Here is a 20,211-nt window from a genome sequence, read left to right on the forward strand (position 1 = left end):
AAAATAAATCATGTTCATATCATGGTTAAAAATAAATAAATAAAAAATAAAAAGCATGCATATATGTTGTATTCATCTAGTTTTGTCATGCATGTGCATCATTATATCATGCATTCCTTGGTTAAATCAAGGAAACAGAAGAAGAGCGTTTTATAAATTTCCCAATTACATTCTCACTTTGCAAAGTTAATAAAAAAAATCTTTGCTTATCATTCATGACATGGGGGCAATGCACATTTACAAATTCACACATCATTCTTGTAAACGTCATTTACATGATAAGTAATGCATACTACCTTTGGAAATTTTCATTTGCATAAACACGCGGTTTGTGTTAGTCTTATCATCATGCGTAAAGTTCACATCTCATGTATTTAGACATGTTTAGGAGGATTTCTAAACCATGCACTTAGGTAAAGAACTTCTTAATAAATCAAATCACTTTACCTTTTTGGAACAATTGCATTTTATTTTATTTTTATTATTAAATTGAATCCGATCCAAGATTGAGGTCGAAGCCCGAGTAAAATGCAGGTCCAGTGCATTTCTATCTTTTTTGGTTAAATCGAACCTGATCCAAGATCGAGGTTGAAGCTGCGTAAAGTGCAAATCCACTAATTTTCATATTTTTTGGTTAAACCGAACCCGATCCAAGATTGAGGTCGAAGCCTGCGTAAAGCGGAGGTCCAGTGCATTCTCATCTTTTCCGATTAAATTGGACCTGATCCAAGATCGAAGTCGAAGCCCGCGTAAAGTGCCAGTCCAGTGCATTTTTAATCTTTTTTGGTTAAATCGAACCGGATCTAAGATCGAGGTTTAAGCCCGCGTAAAGCGCAGGTCTAGTGCATTTTCATCTTTTCTGCTTAAATCGAACCCGATTTGAGATCGAGGTCGAAGCCCACGTAAAGCGAAGGTCCAGTGCATTTTCATCTTTTCTAGTTAAATCAAACCCAATCTAAGAACGAGGTCAAATCCTACGTAAAGCGCAGGTCCAGTGCATTGTCATCTTTTTTGGTTAAATCAAACTGAATCCAAGATTGAGGTCAAGGTCCACGTAAAATGCAGGTGTAGTGCATTTCCATCTTTTTTGGTTAAATTGAACCTGATCCAATATCAACGTTGAAGCCCGCGTAAAGCAGAGGTCTAGTCATTTTTCATCTTTTATGGTTAAATCGAAACCGATCTAAGATCGAGGTTGAAGCCTGCGTAAAGCGTGAGTCTAGTGTATTTTCATCTTTTATGGTTAAATTGAACCTGATCCAAGATCGAGGTCGAAACCTGCGTAAAGCAAAGCACAGGTCTAGTGAATTTTTATATTTTCTAGATAAATCGAACCTTATCCAAGATCGAGGTCGAAGCCCGCGTAAAGTGCAGGTCCAATGCATTTTCATCTTTTCTAGTTAAATCGAATCTGATCAAAGATCGAGGTTGAAGCTTGTGTAAACCGCAGGTATAGTGCATTTTTATCTTTTCTAGTTAAATCGAAGATCGAGGTCAAAGCCCGCGTAAAGTGTAGGTCCAACACATTTTTCATCTTTTCTGGTTAAATTGAATTTGATCCAAGATCGAGGTCGAAGCCCACGTAAAGCGTAGGTCCAACACATTTTTCATCTTTTCTGGTTAAATTGAATTTGATCCAAGATCGAGGTCAAAGCCCACGTAAAGTGTAGGTCCAATGCATTTTCATCTTTTTTGGTTAAATTAAACTCAATCCAAGATCGAGGTCGAAGCCTGTGTCAAGCTAGGTTTGTTACATCTTATCTTATCTTGTCTTTGGTTAAATCAAACTCGATCCAAGATTGAGATCGAAGCCTGTGTAAAAGTTAGGTCCGTTGCATTTTATCTCATTTTCTATTAAATCGAATTTGATCCAATATCAAGGTCGAAGCCTGTGTAAAAGGCAAGTTCATTGCATTTTATCTGATCTTTGGTTAAATCGAATCTGATCCAAGATCGAGGTCGAAGCCTGTGTAAAAGTCAGGTCCGTTGCATTGTACCTCATTTTCGGTTAAATTGAACTCAATCAAAGATCGAGGTCGAAGCATGTGTAAAAGCCAAGTTCATTACATTTTATCTCATCTTCGATTAAATCGAACCTGATCCAAGATTGGGGTCGAAGCCTGTGTAAAACGCCAGATTCATTGCATTTTATCTCATCTTCGGTTAAATCAAACCTGATTTAGATTGAGGTCGAAACCTGTGTAAAAAGTCAGGTCCGTTGCATTTATCTCATCTTCGGTTAAATCGAACCTGATCCAAGATCAAGGTCGAAACTTGTGTAAAAGTCATGTCCGTCTCATTTTATTTTATCTTAGGTTAAATGAAACTCGATCCAAGATCGAGATTGAAGGGATGTGAATCCCGGAGCGGAAACGGATTTTCGTTGCTGATTTTTGAGATACAAAATCGAATTTTAAAGAAGAAAAATACAGGGGGAAAACAAACCTTTGAAGAACGTTTCTTCAACGAGTTTCTCTCGAACACCACCACTATGTCTTCCTCGCTATCCTCTTGGGTCTCAGGATCGTGCTGGTGGGAACAATCTTTTGGAACGAGAGGGGAAAGAAACCGAGAGAAGAGCTTGATCAAGAGAAAAGAAAACCGAGAGTTTTTCTTTTGTGTTCTGTATTTTGCAGAATTGCAAAATACAAAACCAAAACAGTGACGTGGGGTAACTCCCCACGTCACACTAACCTCTCACTCCCCTGCAATTTTGCAGGGGAGTTTAATATTATTAATATTAATAATATTAATAATATATATATATATATATAAATAATTAATATATATATAATAATTAAAATATAATAATTAATTTATTAATTAATCATATTAATTCATAAATAATTATTAATTATTAATCCAATTAATAATTAATATATATATATATATATAAATCAAATAAATAATTAACACTTAATTATTTATCACAAAAAATAGAATCATATTCTATAACATTTCTCTCGTATAACCAACCTATAGTTCTAATGTGCATCTCATGCACATTATTTTTAACATATAGTTTTAATATGAATCTTATTCATATTAATTTTATTTAATCTCATTCAAATAATTTCTCTCATAATATATAGTTTGGTTTTATAATTAATTATAATGTATCACTATACGTATAATCCCTTTAAGTAATTTGAACAATTCAAATTCTTCCAAAAACTTGATCCTCGTTTTACCCGTTATGAGCTAGCAAGGGGACCTAATGGACCTACAGATCCGAAGCTTCAAAGATGCAAGATTAATCGATCAAACTCATTAACCGAGTTAATCAAGATTCGTTAACTACGGGTCATTCCACTAAAGACCCGTAGTTGCACTCTTCTCAGTGCAGGACGTTTTCGTGTCCACGGATATACGATCATTAACGACGAGTCAATCCTTCACGAGTGCTCGTAACTCAAGTTGGGTCAAATTACCGTTTTACCCCTGAGTTACATCTTACTTCTTAAACACCACTGCTCCTCTAATGAACAACCCGGTTATGGTCCAACCAATAACCCGAACTCCCTCTCGTCCAATGAGAGGGTGGGGCCCCTTGTTCAAGTCCCGGAGTCAGCATTTAAGGGAACACTCATCTACTCCCCTAAAGTCGGGGAGGAGTGAATTCCATCTTGTGAAGTTATGTTCCCAGCTCCCCACTCGGTCTCGTCCCCAAAATGGTAGGAATGTTGAGTCGGCGATTCGAGCCACTCTTACCCATACAGATCAAAGGACGAGCCCTCACGGGCAGGAGTCCATAACTCACTCATGATTGAGAATGAGTTGCCTGGTCATCCTAAGAAATAGCAACCTATTAGTTAACGGTGTTATATCTAAAGATTGCCTATTTTGTGGTCCGGTCTTATACAAACTCATCGTATAAGATACCCCCACTCGCATGTCTCCACACGAACAACTTGGATCGAGTCGTCTATAACCTTTACAGAGTGGGCCGTATCCATAGTGTTGTCAGGATAAGGTACCCAGTCTTATCCATATACTATAGACCCTTTAGGTTATTCACGGGACATTATCCATTCATATATCAGGGGTATATCAAATATATACCCCGTATATCAACTATATACCCAGTATATATACTGTCCCGATTACATCAAAAATAACCTTGGACGTTTAGTTTATTGGATTTTGGACAATGCAAAGCTATGATTCAACAACAAATTTATTGAATAAAACTTTATTAAATAGACATTTGTTTTTACAAAATACAAACTACGAGTTTAGGGCAACACACCCAACAGAGATCGAGCCTTGCGTTAAGCTAGGTATGTCACTTATCTTTCCAGCATTTAAATAAAATTTTCGCCTTCCAAATACTTTGTCCTTTTGTCATTGTCTAAATGTTTCAGTTTTTTAAGAATACACAAAGGGGATAAACTATAGACACCGTATTTGGCTGCCTCAAATTATTATTCTCTTTTTTTATTATTATGTTTTATATAAAAAAAGTTGATATTGGTTTTTATTTGTTTTTTTTAATTATTGTTTTTAAAAGAAAAAGGAAAATAACTAAAAGCATTAAATAAATGGAAATTGATTTTGTTTTTTTATAGAAAAGTAAGCATTTCTTTAAATGGTAAGGTTTTTATTTTAGAGTGAGGTTTTTTTTTTTTAAGTGGATCAAAGCTAATTAATAAAAAGTTTCCAATTTTGAAAGTTTCTTAGTCAAGTGTTATACATGTGGTTTAGTTCTCCTCCTTTTTATCTCTAAATTCAGTTCTGGACTTCCTAAAAATACATTTTTTTTTACCTATATAAAGGGAGTGTTTAATTCTTTGAAGGGGAGAGGGAAGAAACCAAAAGGAGAAAGAAGTCTTTCCACTTTATGGGAAAACCCACCATGGCCCACCATCTCTCTCTCTAAAAAAAAACTCATTCGTGCTCTCTCACGCATAAACTAGTTACCTCCTGTTGGGTGTGTTGTCCTAAACTAGTAGTTTGTAATTATGTAAAAACAAATTTATATTCAATAAAGTTTTGGTTTCATATTCAATCAATTTGTTGTTGAATTTATAGCATTGCATTGTCCAAATCCAATAAACTAAACATCCAAGATTATTATCATGTAAGCAGGACAGTATATAGACTGGATATATATTTGATATACCCCTGATATACAAGTGGATAATGTTCCGAGAATAACCTAAAGGGTCTATAGTATTCGGTACCTTATCTTGACAACACTATGGATACGACCAGCTTTGTAAATGTTACAGACGACCTGATCCAGGTCGTTCGTGTGGAGACATGCGAGTGAGGGTATCCTATACAATGAGTTTGTATAAGACCAGATCGCGAAATAGACAATCTTTAGATGTAACGCGGTTGACTAACAAATTGCTATTTCATAAGATAACTAGGCAACTCATTCTCAATCCTGAGTGAGTTATGGACTCCTGCCCGTTAGCGCTCGTCCTTTGATATGTATCGGTGAGAGTGGCCCGAGTCGCCGACTAAACATTCCTACCATTTTGAGGATGAGATTAGATGAGTGTTCCATTTAGTGCTGACTCCGGGACTTGAATAAGGGGTCTCACCCTCTCACTGGCCCGAAAGGGACTTTCGGTTATTGGTCGGACTAGAACCGGGTTGTTTATTAGAGGATGAGTAGTACTTAAGGTACAAGATGTAATATATGGGTAAAATGATAATTTGACCCATCTACGGTTAAGAAACACTAGTGAATGATTGACTTGCCATTAATGGTCGATATCCGTGGACACAGAAATATTCTATACGACAACGAACGGCAGCATCATACCTCAGATGGTGCCGACAACAGCAAATTCCAACGATTAGAAGAGGTGAGAAATATTTCTTTTTTTTTTAAGAAAGAAAAAAGTTTTCTTTAAAATAAATTTTTTTTAAAGGAAAAAAACCTTTTAAAATAAGGTTGAAGTACTTTTTTGAAAAAGAAAGTAAAATATTTAGCAAATACAATTTGTTTAAAAAATAAAAAGAGTTGTTTTTTTTTAATGAAGTAAATAAAAAGTTTTGTTTTTTCAATAAAGTCTTGTAAAGTTTTTTAGAAAAGAAAAGAAGAGATTTTTATTTTAAAAGAAAATAAAGTTTTTATACTATTTTAAAATAATTATTTTGAAAATTCCAATGACGAAGATTGAAAAGATATATAACTTTCCAATATTTTCGAGGGGATTAATTTTCTTAATGGTCTTCGTGCTGTTAATTCATGTTTTATCTTAAGATGTGAATTAATAAAGGGTGTGACATTTAAAATAAAAAATAGTTCTTTTAGACCAAATAAATATAATAGGATAATTTATGCCAAAATTTGGTAATCTTTTTCAAACTGGTGTTATAGGATACTAACATGTTCCCCACGCTCAATCGACTCACAAACAAAAAATTTGTTTTTCGCAAACCGTTTTTCATTTTGGTGACCAATCACACCTCATGGATGATTAGTAACGACTCCAAACTCTTATCTCAAAAGAGGCCTATTAGGAGATGACGCAGGTTGCTACGCATCGTGATGGCATTGTGACATATGAAAATAGAGAATTGGAAGAGTTTTGTTATAAATGGAAGGATTTATAGATTATTATTGATTGGAGAAAACTCGGGGAATAAATCAGATGGAGCCCACTAGAGCATGAATTTTAAAATTTTGAATACATCATATTGAATACGTGGAAACCAAATATGTTAACTCCGACGGTGGCGACAACAACGAATTCCAGCGATTAGAAGAGGTGAGAAAAGGTGGGTTATAAATTTTTTTTTTTAAGAAAGAAAAAGGTTTTCTTTAAAATAAAATATTTTTTAAGTAAAAAACAAAAAAATTTCTTTTTTTTTAATAATTTTTTTTAAAATAAACAAACCAAGTTTCTTATGACAAAATTTGGTAACATTTTTCAAATTGGTATTATAGGGTGCTAACATGTTCCCTACACTCAATCAACTCACAAACCAAAAATCTGTTTTTCGCATACCGTTTTTCATATTTTAGAAAATCACACCTCGTGAATGATTGGTGACGACTCCAAACTCTTATCTCGAAAGAGACCGTTTAGGGGATGACGCAGACTGCTCTGTATCGTGATGACGCTGTGACATACGAAAATAAAGAATTGGAGTTTTGTTATAAATGGAATGACTTATAGATTATTATTGATTGGAAAAAACTCGGGGAATAAATCAGATGGAGCCCACGACAGAATAAATTTTAAAAATTTGAGTACATCATATTTAATACGTGGAAACCAAATATGTTAACTTTTGAATAAATATTAAATCTAATTATTTAAATAAAACACAAATCCCATTAAATCAAATAGTATTAATTGAAGGCAAATGTAGGACAAACAAAAACAATATTTCAAATACTATAATAATGAAAACAAAGACAATTTGTGAAATATAGTTTATATTTTGACCTACAGAAGACAATTCCTCTTTAAAAAAAAGTAGTTCATTTGAATAAATTGAAAACTTTTTTAGATCATATATGTCAATTTCCCCATTGTTGAGAGAAAATTGATAAAATCGACCTAAAAAATTTTCTACATGGTTTAGATGACCTAGGCTTTCAAAATTATTTTTCTGACTTAAATCAATATTTTATTTAATTAAAAAAATTTTAAATTACAATTATGTATGTCCCTTCTCTTCTCTTCTCTTCCCTCCTGCACTTATTTCTCTTCCCTTGTCAAACTTCTCTTCTCTTCCCAATTTCCATTTTTTTCATGTAACATTTCCTCACTCACATTTTTGAAAAGCAATTGTATATATGATATGAGTAGGGAGGGGCCTTTGATTCGAACCCTTCATCCCAAAAAATTGAGAGGATTATTATTTTTTTTTAAAGAAAGGTTAAAATTTTGCTTCACCTAACTTGTAGTTCGCACTCTACTTTGAAATTTGTTTTGTTTTATCTTGGTATGTTCAGTTTTTTCTTAGGCAAATTATTTGAAGAACGATCTTGCCGAAAACTTTTGGCAGAACTCACGTGAAGTTGCTCATTTTTTTTTTTTGGAATTTGTATGTTTCCACAGACTCAAACTTGGCCGCGTGTTAGCCTGAGGAATGTTATAGAGGCAAGAATGTGGAAACTTGTGCGTGTTTTTGCACAAGTTATGGTGCAAAATGATAACTCGTGCGAAGCTTTAGGGGCGTCCCCAAGTTTTTGTACAAGTTTGTTGAACGTGTCTTTTACTCGGGCACAAATTTGGGTGGGTTTTAGGCCAAGGAACAGTAGATTTGTAAATTCATCTCGATTGGCGTGTAAGAAAAAACTGATTTAGGTTAGAAAAAATAAGTTTTCAAACGGTGAGTTATTTGTGAAAACTTTTTAAAGTTATTTCTACCAATTTCCCATTGTTGAGCCTATACCAAGCCCACCAAAGATCTAGTGTGGATGTTGCACACCACCATGCTCAAATGCTCTAGAATAGCCATGTGTGCACTGCTTGATTGTATATATTGTTGTGTGTTTTTGTTTGTCTAATTGTCCCCACACGCCTGCGTTCGTCCCATGCATGCGACACTCGCTTGCATGCGTGTGCATCCTACATATGTGCACAATCACCAGCCTTGCCTACCATGCTAGCCAATTACTTGCATGTTCACGAGACGCTAAGCACCCAATAGCTCTCTTATGCCTTGTGCGTGCTTTACTTCATGCTTGGCCACACGTGCTACTGCCTTACCTTGTCCTCCTCTTTTGAGTTTGCTACCCCACTTCACTCTAACAATGACCCATGCAAGGTCCATCAAGCATTGTCACATGTTTCAAGCTATGACATCTCCCTGTGCTAATCTTCACCCTGAGTTGGGCCCACCTGTCAAAATCCTACCCCAACTGTTAGAATTAAAATATCTTATTATTAATTTTGTTTTTTACTTCATACAGGTCGCATGAAGAATCTTTTCCACTCTTCGGTTACGTGTGGGAAGATAGAAATAAAATAAATGTCATTTTGGGTGTTCACTTAATTTTGTTAGGTAAATGTGCTTTTCTGATAGTATTCAAAGTTCTTTATTTTGGGGGTAGGATTTTAGGTGTATGGTAATATTTGGGCTTCGGGGGTGACCCTTAGCCCCATGGTTGTATTTGGTTTCCTTTTGGAGGAGAATGATGAATTGTTAGTGCGGACAATTGGAAAACATAGTTGGAGGGCATGTACAGTTTGGTTCTATTTGTATCCTTGGTAAAATTTTTTGAATACAACATGTAGGGGTAGGGAATCGAACTTACAACATCTTGATATATGCTAATTACCACTAAACTATGCTCGCTTTGGATATACTTGGTAAAATTTGACATATCTTAACTAAACTCTTTGCATAGGCTCGTCGTGCACTTGTATGGACTGGAGAAGCTTACTTGTCTTTATATGGACCGAAGAAGCTTACTTGTCTTTTTTTTTTTTTAAATAGCTTACTTTTCTTATAGTTTAGGTAGGTTATCCATTTTTGATATGAATGATATAAGTTTTATTATTTTTTTAATAAAATATAAATCACAACTAATAAAATCAAAGAACGTCAAATGCACGTGAATCACGTGCTGATACACGTACTTGAAAAAAAAAGAAGGGTAAATACTGTTGTCACAATCATTAGTTACTGGTTAATTACAATTTAGACAGGCTTGACCGATAGTTTTCTTTTCTTATTTTCTTATTTTTATTTTTTCCATTATTTTAAATTTTAATTATGAATTAATTTCGTTACCTCTACCTACCTTCCACCTTTCGGCATTTCTCAAATCTCAACTCTCAAAAAACCTTCCTTCTCAAACCTTTGCCCTCCAACGATCCGGCGATTCTCATGGCCCTCTCTCGTGCCGCTTCCGCATCCTCCCGATCCAATCTCCTCAAACCGCTCGCCGCCGGCTTCCCATACTCCTCCCCTCTCCGCCGCTCCATCTCGTCGGCCGCCGATGGCTCTACCACGCTCACCGTCGAGACCTCCGTCCCTTTCACGGCGCACAAGTGCGACGAGCCTTCGCGTTCCGTCCAGACTTCTCCGAAGGAGCTGCTCCGATTCTTCCGCGACATGGCGCTGATGCGGCGGATGGAAATCGCCGCTGACTCTCCCTACAAGGCTAAGTTGATCCGCGGGTTTTGTCATCTGTACGATGGCCAGGAGGCCGTGGCTGTGGGGATGGAGGCCGCGATTACGAAGAAGGACGCGATTATTACAGCTTATCGCGACCACTGCACCTTCCTCGGTCGAGGAGGAACTCTCCTGGAGGTTTTCTCGCAGCTAATGGGACGCCAGGCTGGGTGCTCGAGGGGTAAAGGTGGTTCTATGCATTTCTATAAGAAGGACGCTGGATTCTATGGTGGCCATGGTATTGTCGGTGCTCAAGTACCTCTTGGATGTGGAGTGGCGTTCGCGCAGAAGTATTCCAAGGATGAGACTGTTACTTTTGCTCTTTATGGCGATGGCGCGGCGAATCAGGGTCAGTTGTTTGAGGCGCTCAATATCTCCGCGCTTTGGGATCTGCCTGTCATTCTCGTGTGCGAGAACAACCATTGTAAGAATTTAGTGAAAAAATTCAACCTCAAATTGGACGTTGGAGTTTTTTCGCTGTCTCTATTCGTCATGTTCTTGATTGATTTAGTTCCATTTTGGTTGGATTTTTGTTAGACGGTATGGGGACTCCTGAGTGGAGAGCAGCGAAGAGTCCATCTTATTATAAACGTGGGGACTACGTTCCTGGATTGAAAGTGAGGCTTCTCTATCCATGTTTTTTTAATTGCTAAATATATACCATTGATGCTGATTATCTTAATTTCCTTTTCTCGTCTTGTCACATGTTTCGCTTCTTTAAGAAATGTTGTGGTGGTTTGTTTGATACTTGAGTCTTGAATATAGTTATCAAAAATCCTTTGGGAAGATAATATACAAAATCTTAAGTCATGAACATGGGGTGCGAAGTTACCACTGGGGATACATTATCTATTATCTACTTATATAACTCTGTATATCTTATTTTTTCCCCAATTCCCGCATGATTTACTCCAAAGACTTATCTGCCATATTCTCGATGCACTATGACTATAATATCTTGAGTTCAAATTGAGAGCAAAGAGGCTGACACTTCCCCTTTTTATCTGCCTATCCGGGCATGAGTGTTGTGGTTGTATCTGCTTTTCACTTCTGATAAACCATCACATAATGTTAACAAGTTTCTGCTTTCTTCGTGGAGAGAGATTTCCATGGCAAGTGCCTTCACTTAAATATTGTCGTAGTTGTCTTTTGCAGGTTATCAAAGAGGTCCAACCTTCATTTTCTTTAAGCATATTTGACTAAATTAGTAAATTATCTTCTCATTCATGAATTTCTTAAAAGTAATGGAAGGCTTCAAGGTATTTTGACAAATAAAATATGTGTATGCGTAATTATATATATGATTCTTATCTAAAATATCATCTTCCTTTTTTGCTGTGTGTGTCTATATATTGATGAATAAGCCAACTTTCATTGAGATGAATGAAATACAAAAAAGGTTGCCCAAAACCTAGGTCAAACCAACACAGAAGCTACAGGAAGAAAAAAAAGGAGAAGAAAAGAGTCCCAAACCTTAATTACTAAATGTAGAGGTAGGAAATCTATGGCCAACTACTATACAACACTTTGCCAAGTGAAGATGTTGTATGGATTAATGGCCCAAACATGGCAATCTCTATGCACAGAAAAGGTATGGACTCTATTAGTAATTGAAGGAAGGGAAGATAACTTTTTTCTTTTGTCTGGCTGTTTCTTTATGAAGTCTTCGACACTCTGGTCTCTTACCAAAAAGGAAATGAGACTAACTCATAGACCTCGTTCATTAAGGTAAGGCTTAACAAAAATGGAACTGGAAGCAAAGTAAAGGGAATTGGGATGTTCTTAGTCAGGGATGATGAATATGGGGAAAACTTCTCACTGCTTTTGGGTGCCAGACAGCCCTACACACTTGTCCAGCTATCTTCCTTGACAGTCTTTTGATCGGCCACCCATTTAAGAAGGAGGGCACAGTTCTGTGGACTCAATCCATACGGCTTTTCTTTGGAAACTTTGGTTAGAAAGGAACAATAGGGTCTTCAATGACACATCCATCCCTTTAGAGTCTTTTTTTGATGGAGTTATTATTCTAGCCCTTGGTTGGTGTAAATGCTTCTACCCATCCTTCATTAGTTACAGCCGAAACGACCTTGTTTCTAGTTGGAAGGTGTTTTTGTAACTTGCCCTTGCGGCCTTTTGTACACTTCTTACCATCAATGAAATATCGTGTTTCATACCAAAAAAATAAAAATGTTAAATAAAAACATCTAGAATCCGAGGATCCTCCTAATAGCAAATCTTACTACCGGTCACAATAGTGTATTTAACAAAGAATAAGAAAATGTGAAAATTTTGAGAGATTACTTTCCAAAGGTTCCTTAAGATGTCCTAACAACCTAACCTCAAATCTCAACCATTTGAGTGCGACCCATAGTTGCACTTTATGACTTGATACCACAAGTCTCAAGAAATTGCTATAACCATTTAGATAAGAAGGCAATGTTTTTAATCTCCTAGTTCCCCATTTCTAATCCTCACTCCCACATGGTTTGAAAGCAACGTGCTTTTCTAGATTTGACCCCTCCATCTGTACACATAAAGTTTCTCAAAATCCTTTCCAAATCCCTCCATGAATCCCTAAATTTTGAAGAGGGATAAAAGTAATAGAGAATTGTATTCAAGAAAACCACCATGTGTTGGTCTAGCGACTGGAGAGTGAAAAAGTAAAGGAAATTAGTGGGGATGAGTTCAATTTTCATGGTAGCCACCTACCTAGGATTTAAAAATTCTATGAAGTTCTTTAGCAATCAAATATTGTAAAGTCAAACGATTGTCTCGTGCGATTAGTAGAAGTGCGTGCAACCTAGTCCAAACACTCACCCATATACAATAAAGAAAAATGAATTTTGTTCAAGATAGACTGGATTAGGAGGGCAAGTATGCCACTTTCAGAGAAGGAGGCTCTCCAACACCTTAGCCACCATTGAGTCCCATAAAGAGATAACCTTAGTTTTACGATTGAAGGTATGCCTCTCAAATACACCATCAGCATAGACACAACCTCAATCAACCAATTACCAATTTGAATTGCTGATTTCTAAGTTTGACCTTTTTACGACTTCCAATCAACTCCCACATTTCTCCCTTTGCACCTTGAGCTTTTTCATCAACCCAATGGTAAGGTTGAAAAAAGATTCCTTCTCCCAGAAATAGAGGATACTGTCCCTAGGTGGCAGCCTGGTCAGAAGCTTCACCTTTGAGAGAAGTAGCTCCATCCTGGCACAGGAAAAGAACTATATATACACATTATTGTCAAGAGTACATAAAGACAGTCCACGTAGGAGATTGGATAAATTAGGATTATTTATTTTTTTGATAAGAGATAAATCAGGATTATGAAGCCCATATAGAGCCTTCTTTACAAACTAGATGGCCAGATCTAGGAGCAATGAAGCCCATAGGTTGTTCCATGAGAATTATGAAGTAATCAATGTAGAAAAGCATTCTTGATGTCGATTTGCCTCAGATCCCAACTATTAGCCAAGGCCAAAGTAAAAAGTACTCTCAAAGGTGAAGCTTCTCACCAGGCTGCCACAAAGAAGAGATCAAGACAAGCTCTTGTATCAGAAGATGTTGTAAGTTGATTTCATGTTATCTTCTAAACTTAGAAATTTTAATAGAAGAAAATAATGCTTGTGCAATGTGACTTTCTTCGCTCTTCTAGTATGCAACTTATGGTCTTTGATTGTCAATGCTTGTTTACTTGTGGTTTATGTAGATCTATATGTTTGCAGGGGTCAACTGTTGTAGCTTCTACACCAAAAGATGCATTGAGGAAGCATGTCAAGTCGCACGATTCCATGGTGTCCCGAGCAATATCCTCTAACCGTGTAAGTCAAAGTCTTGACACTGCCGTAACAATCAACCAATACTATCAACTGTATACTCTGCTCTCTTGCTCAATAATTGAGTGCATGTAATCCAGTATCTATTGCCTAGTGTAGCTTAAGTGGCTAACTAAAAAATAAGTAAATTATTAACATGTGTCTATTGGCCTCTGACTTCTATCCATTTTTATTTTAGACTTTTTTTTTTTTTTTGATAAGAAACAATTCATTGATGAAAAGAGAGGACAAAACAACCTACGGACAGGGGCCAAGGCAGCCTCTTCCAAAAAACGAACTAATCACAAAAAGGCTCGCCAATCCTGTAAGATCAAAGAGAGGCTGTAATTACAAAGAATTTCGTATTTCGTATGCACCACCAGGAAGCTAAGACCTGCACACTATCACAAAAAGATTCCCAAGACTTATCTTTATCTTCAAAGGAGCGTGAATGCCTCTCCAGCCATAAATTCCACAAAAGAGCTCGAAAAGCACATCTCCACAAGACTCTAGCCTTTCCTTTTAAGTGCCACCCATGAAAGCATTCCAAAATCCAACTCTCCAAGTCTTTTGGCATACAAATGTTAATATCAAAACACTGAAACAAGAACTGCCATCCTTTAGTAGCAAGGGGACAGTGAATGAACAAGTGATCTAGAGTCTCTGCCCCTTCCCAACAGAGACAGCAAGCCGATGGGGACAAAGACCAATTCGGACACTTTCTTTGGAGCTTCTCCTGGGTGTTTAACGCACGATGAGCTAGGGACCAAAGAAAGACATTCACCTTTTTTGGAATAGGGTCCTTCCAGTTATCAGAGAGGAATTTAATTTGGGAGGATTTTCCTTTAGCTTGAGGTATGCAGACTTCGTAGTGAAGTGTCCGTTTGGGTCCAAAGGCCACACTGCTACATCTGTTTCATCTCCTATCTCAAAAGCTTCCAAATGTTGAACCATTCTCATCCAGTTCTCCATTTCTCTGTCGAACAACCCTCTTTGGAAGCCTAGATCCCAAGTTCTCCGAACATTACACCAGCAATCTGCTATCATAGCTTCAGGTTTAAGAGAAATGGCAAACAACCCTGGGAAATATTTTTATTTTAGACCTTTGGCTAGAAACTATTGATTTCTGTTTCTAAACTATTTATTTGTTTGATTGTTTCCTTGTCTCGTTGTAACATTCAGAACCTGCTAGCATAGTAATCTGCGGAACTGTTGCATCTGTCAACTGAGATATCAAGTTAGATCATAATAAGTTTGTTAGCATGCATGGTAGTTTTGATACAAGTATATAATTTTAGAGTCGGCCCCAAGGGGCAGCCCAGTTGGCAATAACTTGGGATCTCTTGGTCATACTGGTTTAGAAGTCTCAAGTTCGAACCTTCCAATGAGCTTAATACCAAAAATCCTTAATGTCTCCCAGGTTCGGGCCTTGGGCGGGTGCGGGTGCCTCTGGGTACGAGGGATCAAAGCTCCGAGTCCCCAAGTTTTTGAACTCTCCTTTAACTTCCCTTCTTTGGAAATTCTCAATTCCAAAAAAGGCAAAAGTTTTCCTTTGGATCCTAGCCAACCTAGCCAACCGAGCTGTAAACACAGCAGATAGACTCCAGCGAAGATGTCCAAATTGAGCTCTTTCTCCTTCCGTTTGTGTTCTTTGCAATCAGAATGAGGATACCATGGATCACATTTTTCTTCACTACCAGTTTGCTCTTTGGGGGTGGTTCTTTCTGCTGCAAATCTTTGGGTACTCCATTTGCTTGTCTCAGAATATTGATGGGTGGGTGAATGAAGCTCTTCGGGGGTGGCATTTTAAAGGGAAAGCAAAAATTCTATGGAATTGTGCAGCTAGAGCCCTTATTTGGAACCTCTGGATGGAAAGAAACAATAGAATTTTTGAAGATAAGTCCTCCTCTTTAGAAATTTTTTGTAACACTTTTCAATTACACAGTTCTTGGTGGTGTTATAAGCATAGAAAATTCTTTTGTAATTATAGCCACTCGTCAATTATGCAAGATTAGAGTGCTTTACTTCCCTAGTTTTTGGGAGGGGGAGCCCTCTTCCCCCGCCCTTAGGCTGTCTTTTATCTCTATGCTTTTCATCTATATATAAAGTTTCTTATCCAAAAAAAAAAAAGGTTACTTAATGATTATCATATTTTATTTGGGTACTAAAAAATGCGAGGATGAAAATTAGTGGAATCTCTTTTTAGTTTTGTTGCTAAACTAACTGCTATTTTTGCTTTCATCTCAGTGTCCAAATTCTTAAAAGATCTTTTTAAAATATTAGTTTAAATTTTCAATTTACCTGAACAACAGATTTTGGTTGCCATCATAATATTTCATGTACAGGAATGTTGCTTTCTAGAATTCGATGGTGCTTCGAAAGGAAATCCTGGGCAAGCTGGAGCAGGAGCTGTTCTGCGAGCACATGATGGAAGTGTGGTATACATTATTCCTTTTGGAACCCACATTATTTATTTATTCTTTTTCATGTATGTCTAATCTCTCTCTCTCCCTTGGAGTAGATATGTAGACTGCGTGAAGGCTTAGGTACAGCAACCAATAATGTTGCTGAATATCGAGCTATTCTTTTAGGGTTGAAGTATGCTCTTCAGAAAGGGTTTACTAGGATCCATGTCCAAGGTGACTCCAAACTTGTCTGTATGCAGGTTAGTTAAAATCTTTTTCGCTAACAAACTTTGTTGTGTTATTTTTTGAACCTGGTCAACTCATTTCTTGTTGTTTCTAAATCCATGAACCTGTTGGGTAGAATTATTTTTTGTCTTAATTCGTAGGGATGGGTTTAATTGTCGATCTTTGGATTCAGCAAGAAAAACAAAGCTGAAAACTTCGTATTTAAAAGATTTCTTTGTCAAATCTTGTGAAATTATTATTATTTTGTAGGGAACATTTGTGTTGAAGGTAAAGAATGTTCCAAGTTGCATGAAAGCCAATGTCTTAATATAGGATAGGATGAACCAATAGCTCACCTTGCCAACTTGATGTTTTAAACACAATATGGAGTGCCAAGTGGATCACGACCTCTTGGCATGGAGTTGAATCTGATCTGATGCCACACCACTCATCATAACTAGCTCATTGCTTAAAATCTTCTTTGCCGGTGGGGGGTGGAAGACCTTTCCTCGAGGTGTTAACAATTCCGGTCTTGGATTTGAAAAGTATAACGTTGTGAGTACTTTTGAATTCCCAGTATTCTGTAATGTGGATTAGCATTTTGGAGGTTCTATAGAAAGTGTTGGGGAAGATCCAAATTTGAACCCAAACACAGTTTTTACATGTTGTTCTATAATTACTAGGCATGCTCGTTTCAATTAAAGAACTAAAATGCATCCAGCTCCATCTTGTGGTTAGTTTTATTTTACAAGTTCTCATCTTCAGTTTCATTCTCTAGTAGCATGGTTTTGTTGAAATACTAATACAGTGTTTATTTGAATATTTTGTATGTGGGACTTCTAAACTCGGATTAAACCTGCTAGTATTCTGTAATTTTCAGCCTCCTTATATCAAAACAACCTAATCTATCAGTTCTAGCTCTCTGTGCAGTACCTGGATTCATCTGTATTTTGATCCCATGGCATCTCGTTTGTCCCCAACTTCTTAAATATTTTAAACCAAGCATATTTCATTTAACAGGTCCAAGGATTGTGGAAGGTAAAAAATGAGAACATCTCTGAGTTATGTAATGAAGTAATCAAGCTGAAGGATAAATTTCTCTCGTTCCAGATCAGTCATGTACTACGGGTCAGTACCATTAATTCTTTTCTATTTGCATATCTTACGGTGATGTTAGTTTGTTTCTGTATATTACTGTTTTTGTCCTCTTAAGCATTTAGTGTAGGCTCTTTGCTATTCGAGATCTGAAGGTTGGTAAAAGATATTTTGAACCTTAATCCCAAAAACCTTAATCCCACTCGTTGATTTCTACAGTTAATTGAGCACTTCCGCGTTTGTTCATTACTACTGTTTTGATCTGATTCATACGGTTTTTTTTTTTTTTTTTGCCTTTTCTAGTTTAGATTTCATTCATACTTAAGCGTGCGTTCTTTTTCCCATATAAATATAGGATTAAACTGTACGCTTTCGAGTTCAGTTTCTAGCAAACCAGTGACCTTATCAGTCAAGTTAGAGTTTGCACGTTGCTTTCTTCCCATCTGCCCTACCATATAAAAGACACTTATGTCTGCTTCTTAAACCTTAAGAATCACGGATACGGACACGCATGACACGGACATGACATGACACGGACACGGTGACACGTTATTTCCTAGAAAATTTGGGATGCGGATATGACAAAGACACGTTTGTTAAAAAATACAATTTTTAAGATGAAAATTCAAAGTCAATAAATTATGCATTTTTATGCTTAAAAAAAATGAATTTAATGTATGTTTGCTCTCAAAATTTATTGTTTTGTCCTATATTACTATTTATGTCTATTTCTTATGCTTAACAAGTGCGTGAAATGTACCTAACAAGTGTCCGGCCCATATTTATTTTGTACCACTAGTGTGTGACACACATGTATTGAGCTAACAAATGTCCGAAACATGAATCAGTGTCTTTGCTCAAATTGTAGTGTCTGTGCTTCTTAGCATCTTTAAACTGTCGATGATATAATCATTTCTATTGAAAATGAGGGAAAAGTTCTTATCTGAGAAGAGGAATGAGGAAGAAGTGAATGAAACCAGATGCCAATTTCTTCAAGCAACTATTAGATCCCATTTTCTTAGCTGCTGATATTTACTCGTTCATCCTCTAAAATCTTAACATTCTGCTTTTCCATCCTTGAAAGAATCTTAATTCTGAAGCCGATGCTCAAGCAAACTTGGCTATCACTCTTGCTGGTAATGCTTCTCTTAAATAATTTTAGTAACCGTAAACTTTACGAGTTACTAAGGTGATCTTTCCTATTGCAGATGGCGAAGTCCTGGAGTATGAAGAATAGTTAGAATGCACGGCAGAATATATCTTACACATTAGCACATTTTTCTGACGAATGCATATTTATACGCCAATCCGTTGTATGCTACTATTCCTTTCCCAAGGTTGTCGAGATCTTTGGGTGTTGACCGTAACTCGTCCAACTGGAATTCAAGTTGTGACCTTGCTGCAATGCAGAAGTGCAGTTTACTGCATATCTGAGATAAAAACTCTTCTGGTTGTTGTGTGATTCAATTTCAATTGAAAGATTATCACTGAAATGTTGTATTAATTTTGTTTACATATTGAAAAAATAGTAGTCTTTGAGCAGATATGCTTTGTATTCTTTGTGGAACCTGTGGAAGAAGCACAGTTCAATACCAATTTTGGGAAGGCTTTAGGAAAGTGAGTTCAAAGTTCATTTGAGGATGAGTTTTTAGGAAATGTGTAATAATGTTGTCGCATACTCATGAAATTTAATTCCTTTTATAGTTTGAGTATTAAATTTAAATTATTTGATACATTATTTAATTAAGGACAAATGGGTAAATTTACACTTGCATGTTGTAAATTGTAAAGTGGTATATGACAGGATCCTGTTCTTCCACTATGTGGTTTGTATCTTTCGAATGATTCAAGACTTCTGTAAAATAGTATTTTGCTCCCGTCGTTGTCAACCTTGATTTTGCAAACGAGGAAAGATGTTTTTTGGATTGGAACACTAAGGTGTAAAAATTTGGTACACGTATACGCTTTTTGATTTTTTTACTTATGAGGTCTAGAGTAGGTGATGTCTATTGGATCTCTGAAGTTTAAAAAGAACCTTTTTTTATTTTGGAGTAGATGTCTATTTGGTCATTGAAATTTCAAAATAGATGCTCTTGGTCTTTGAAGTTTCGAAAATGATTCTAGTTCCTATCCTCTTTAGCGTAGGGACTAGAACGAAAGGAGGAGCTCTCCCAATCTCCAACGATTCTCTTCCTTCTCTCCAATGAGGGTGACTAGAACGACTTTTGACGAGGATGACGACAGTCGGTGGGCGAGGATAGAAACGACTGGCATAGTGGCAACGTTCGCTAGAGATGGGGAAGAGAAAGGAAAATAGAACTTACAAATATATTATTAAATTGATTATTTTGTAAAATCAACAAGTTAAACCACCGTGTTCATTTTCACATTAGTCAACTAACTGTCAAAGAAATTCCCATCGTAGTGGACCAAAAGTATTCATTTTGAGACTTCAAGGACAAAAAATAAACACCTATTCCATACTTCAACAACCAAGAGTGTTCATTTTAAAACTTCAAAATCGAATAGACACCTACTCAAGACTTCAAGGACGAAAAGTGTATTTTTTC

At 36.6% G+C, this 20,211-nt stretch overlaps 1 protein-coding gene across 2 annotated transcripts; it reads left to right on the plus strand.

The window, feature by feature from the left end:
- The first annotated feature begins 9,714 nt into the window (after window positions 1-9,714).
- On the plus strand, window positions 9,715-19,358 carry LOC111025600 (pyruvate dehydrogenase E1 component subunit alpha-1, mitochondrial). Of its 2 annotated transcripts, none has more exons than XR_015792818.1 (8): window positions 9,715-10,519; window positions 10,633-10,712; window positions 13,827-13,922; window positions 16,262-16,354; window positions 16,438-16,581; window positions 16,817-17,101; window positions 17,567-17,674; window positions 18,726-18,760. XR_015792818.1 is itself a non-coding variant. In XM_088127515.1 (8 exons), exons 1-8 carry the CDS (start codon window positions 9,808-9,810, stop codon window positions 18,876-18,878), a joined length of 1,314 nt encoding a protein of 437 aa, XP_087983641.1. In that variant the 5' UTR covers window positions 9,716-9,807; the 3' UTR covers window positions 18,879-19,358. The 2 variants fall into 2 exon arrangements, 1 of the variants encoding a protein (XP_087983641.1); XM_088127515.1 differs by lacking the exon at window positions 16,817-17,101 and adding an exon at window positions 18,850-19,358 and having other exon boundaries at window positions 9,716-10,519; window positions 18,726-18,777.
- Window positions 19,359-20,211: the final 853 nt, after the last annotated feature.

The sequence above is a fragment of the Momordica charantia genome (genome assembly GCF_013281855.1).
Source record: "Momordica charantia cultivar OHB3-1 chromosome 8 unlocalized genomic scaffold, Mcharantia_2.0 BLBB01000008.1, whole genome shotgun sequence".
Lineage (NCBI taxonomy): Eukaryota > Viridiplantae > Streptophyta > Magnoliopsida > Cucurbitales > Cucurbitaceae > Momordica > Momordica charantia.

Coding starts and splice junctions, on each gene's coding strand:
- LOC111025600 (XM_088127515.1), top strand. CDS start 9,808: ATGGCCCTCTCTCGTGCCGCTTCCGCATCCTCCCGATCCAATCTCCTC. Junction 10,520..10,632: donor CGTGTGCGAGAACAACCATT/GTAAGAATTTAG, acceptor GATTTTTGTTAG/ACGGTATGGGGACTCCTGAG. Junction 17,675..18,725: donor AGATCAGTCATGTACTACGG/GTCAGTACCATT, acceptor CATCCTTGAAAG/AATCTTAATTCTGAAGCCGA.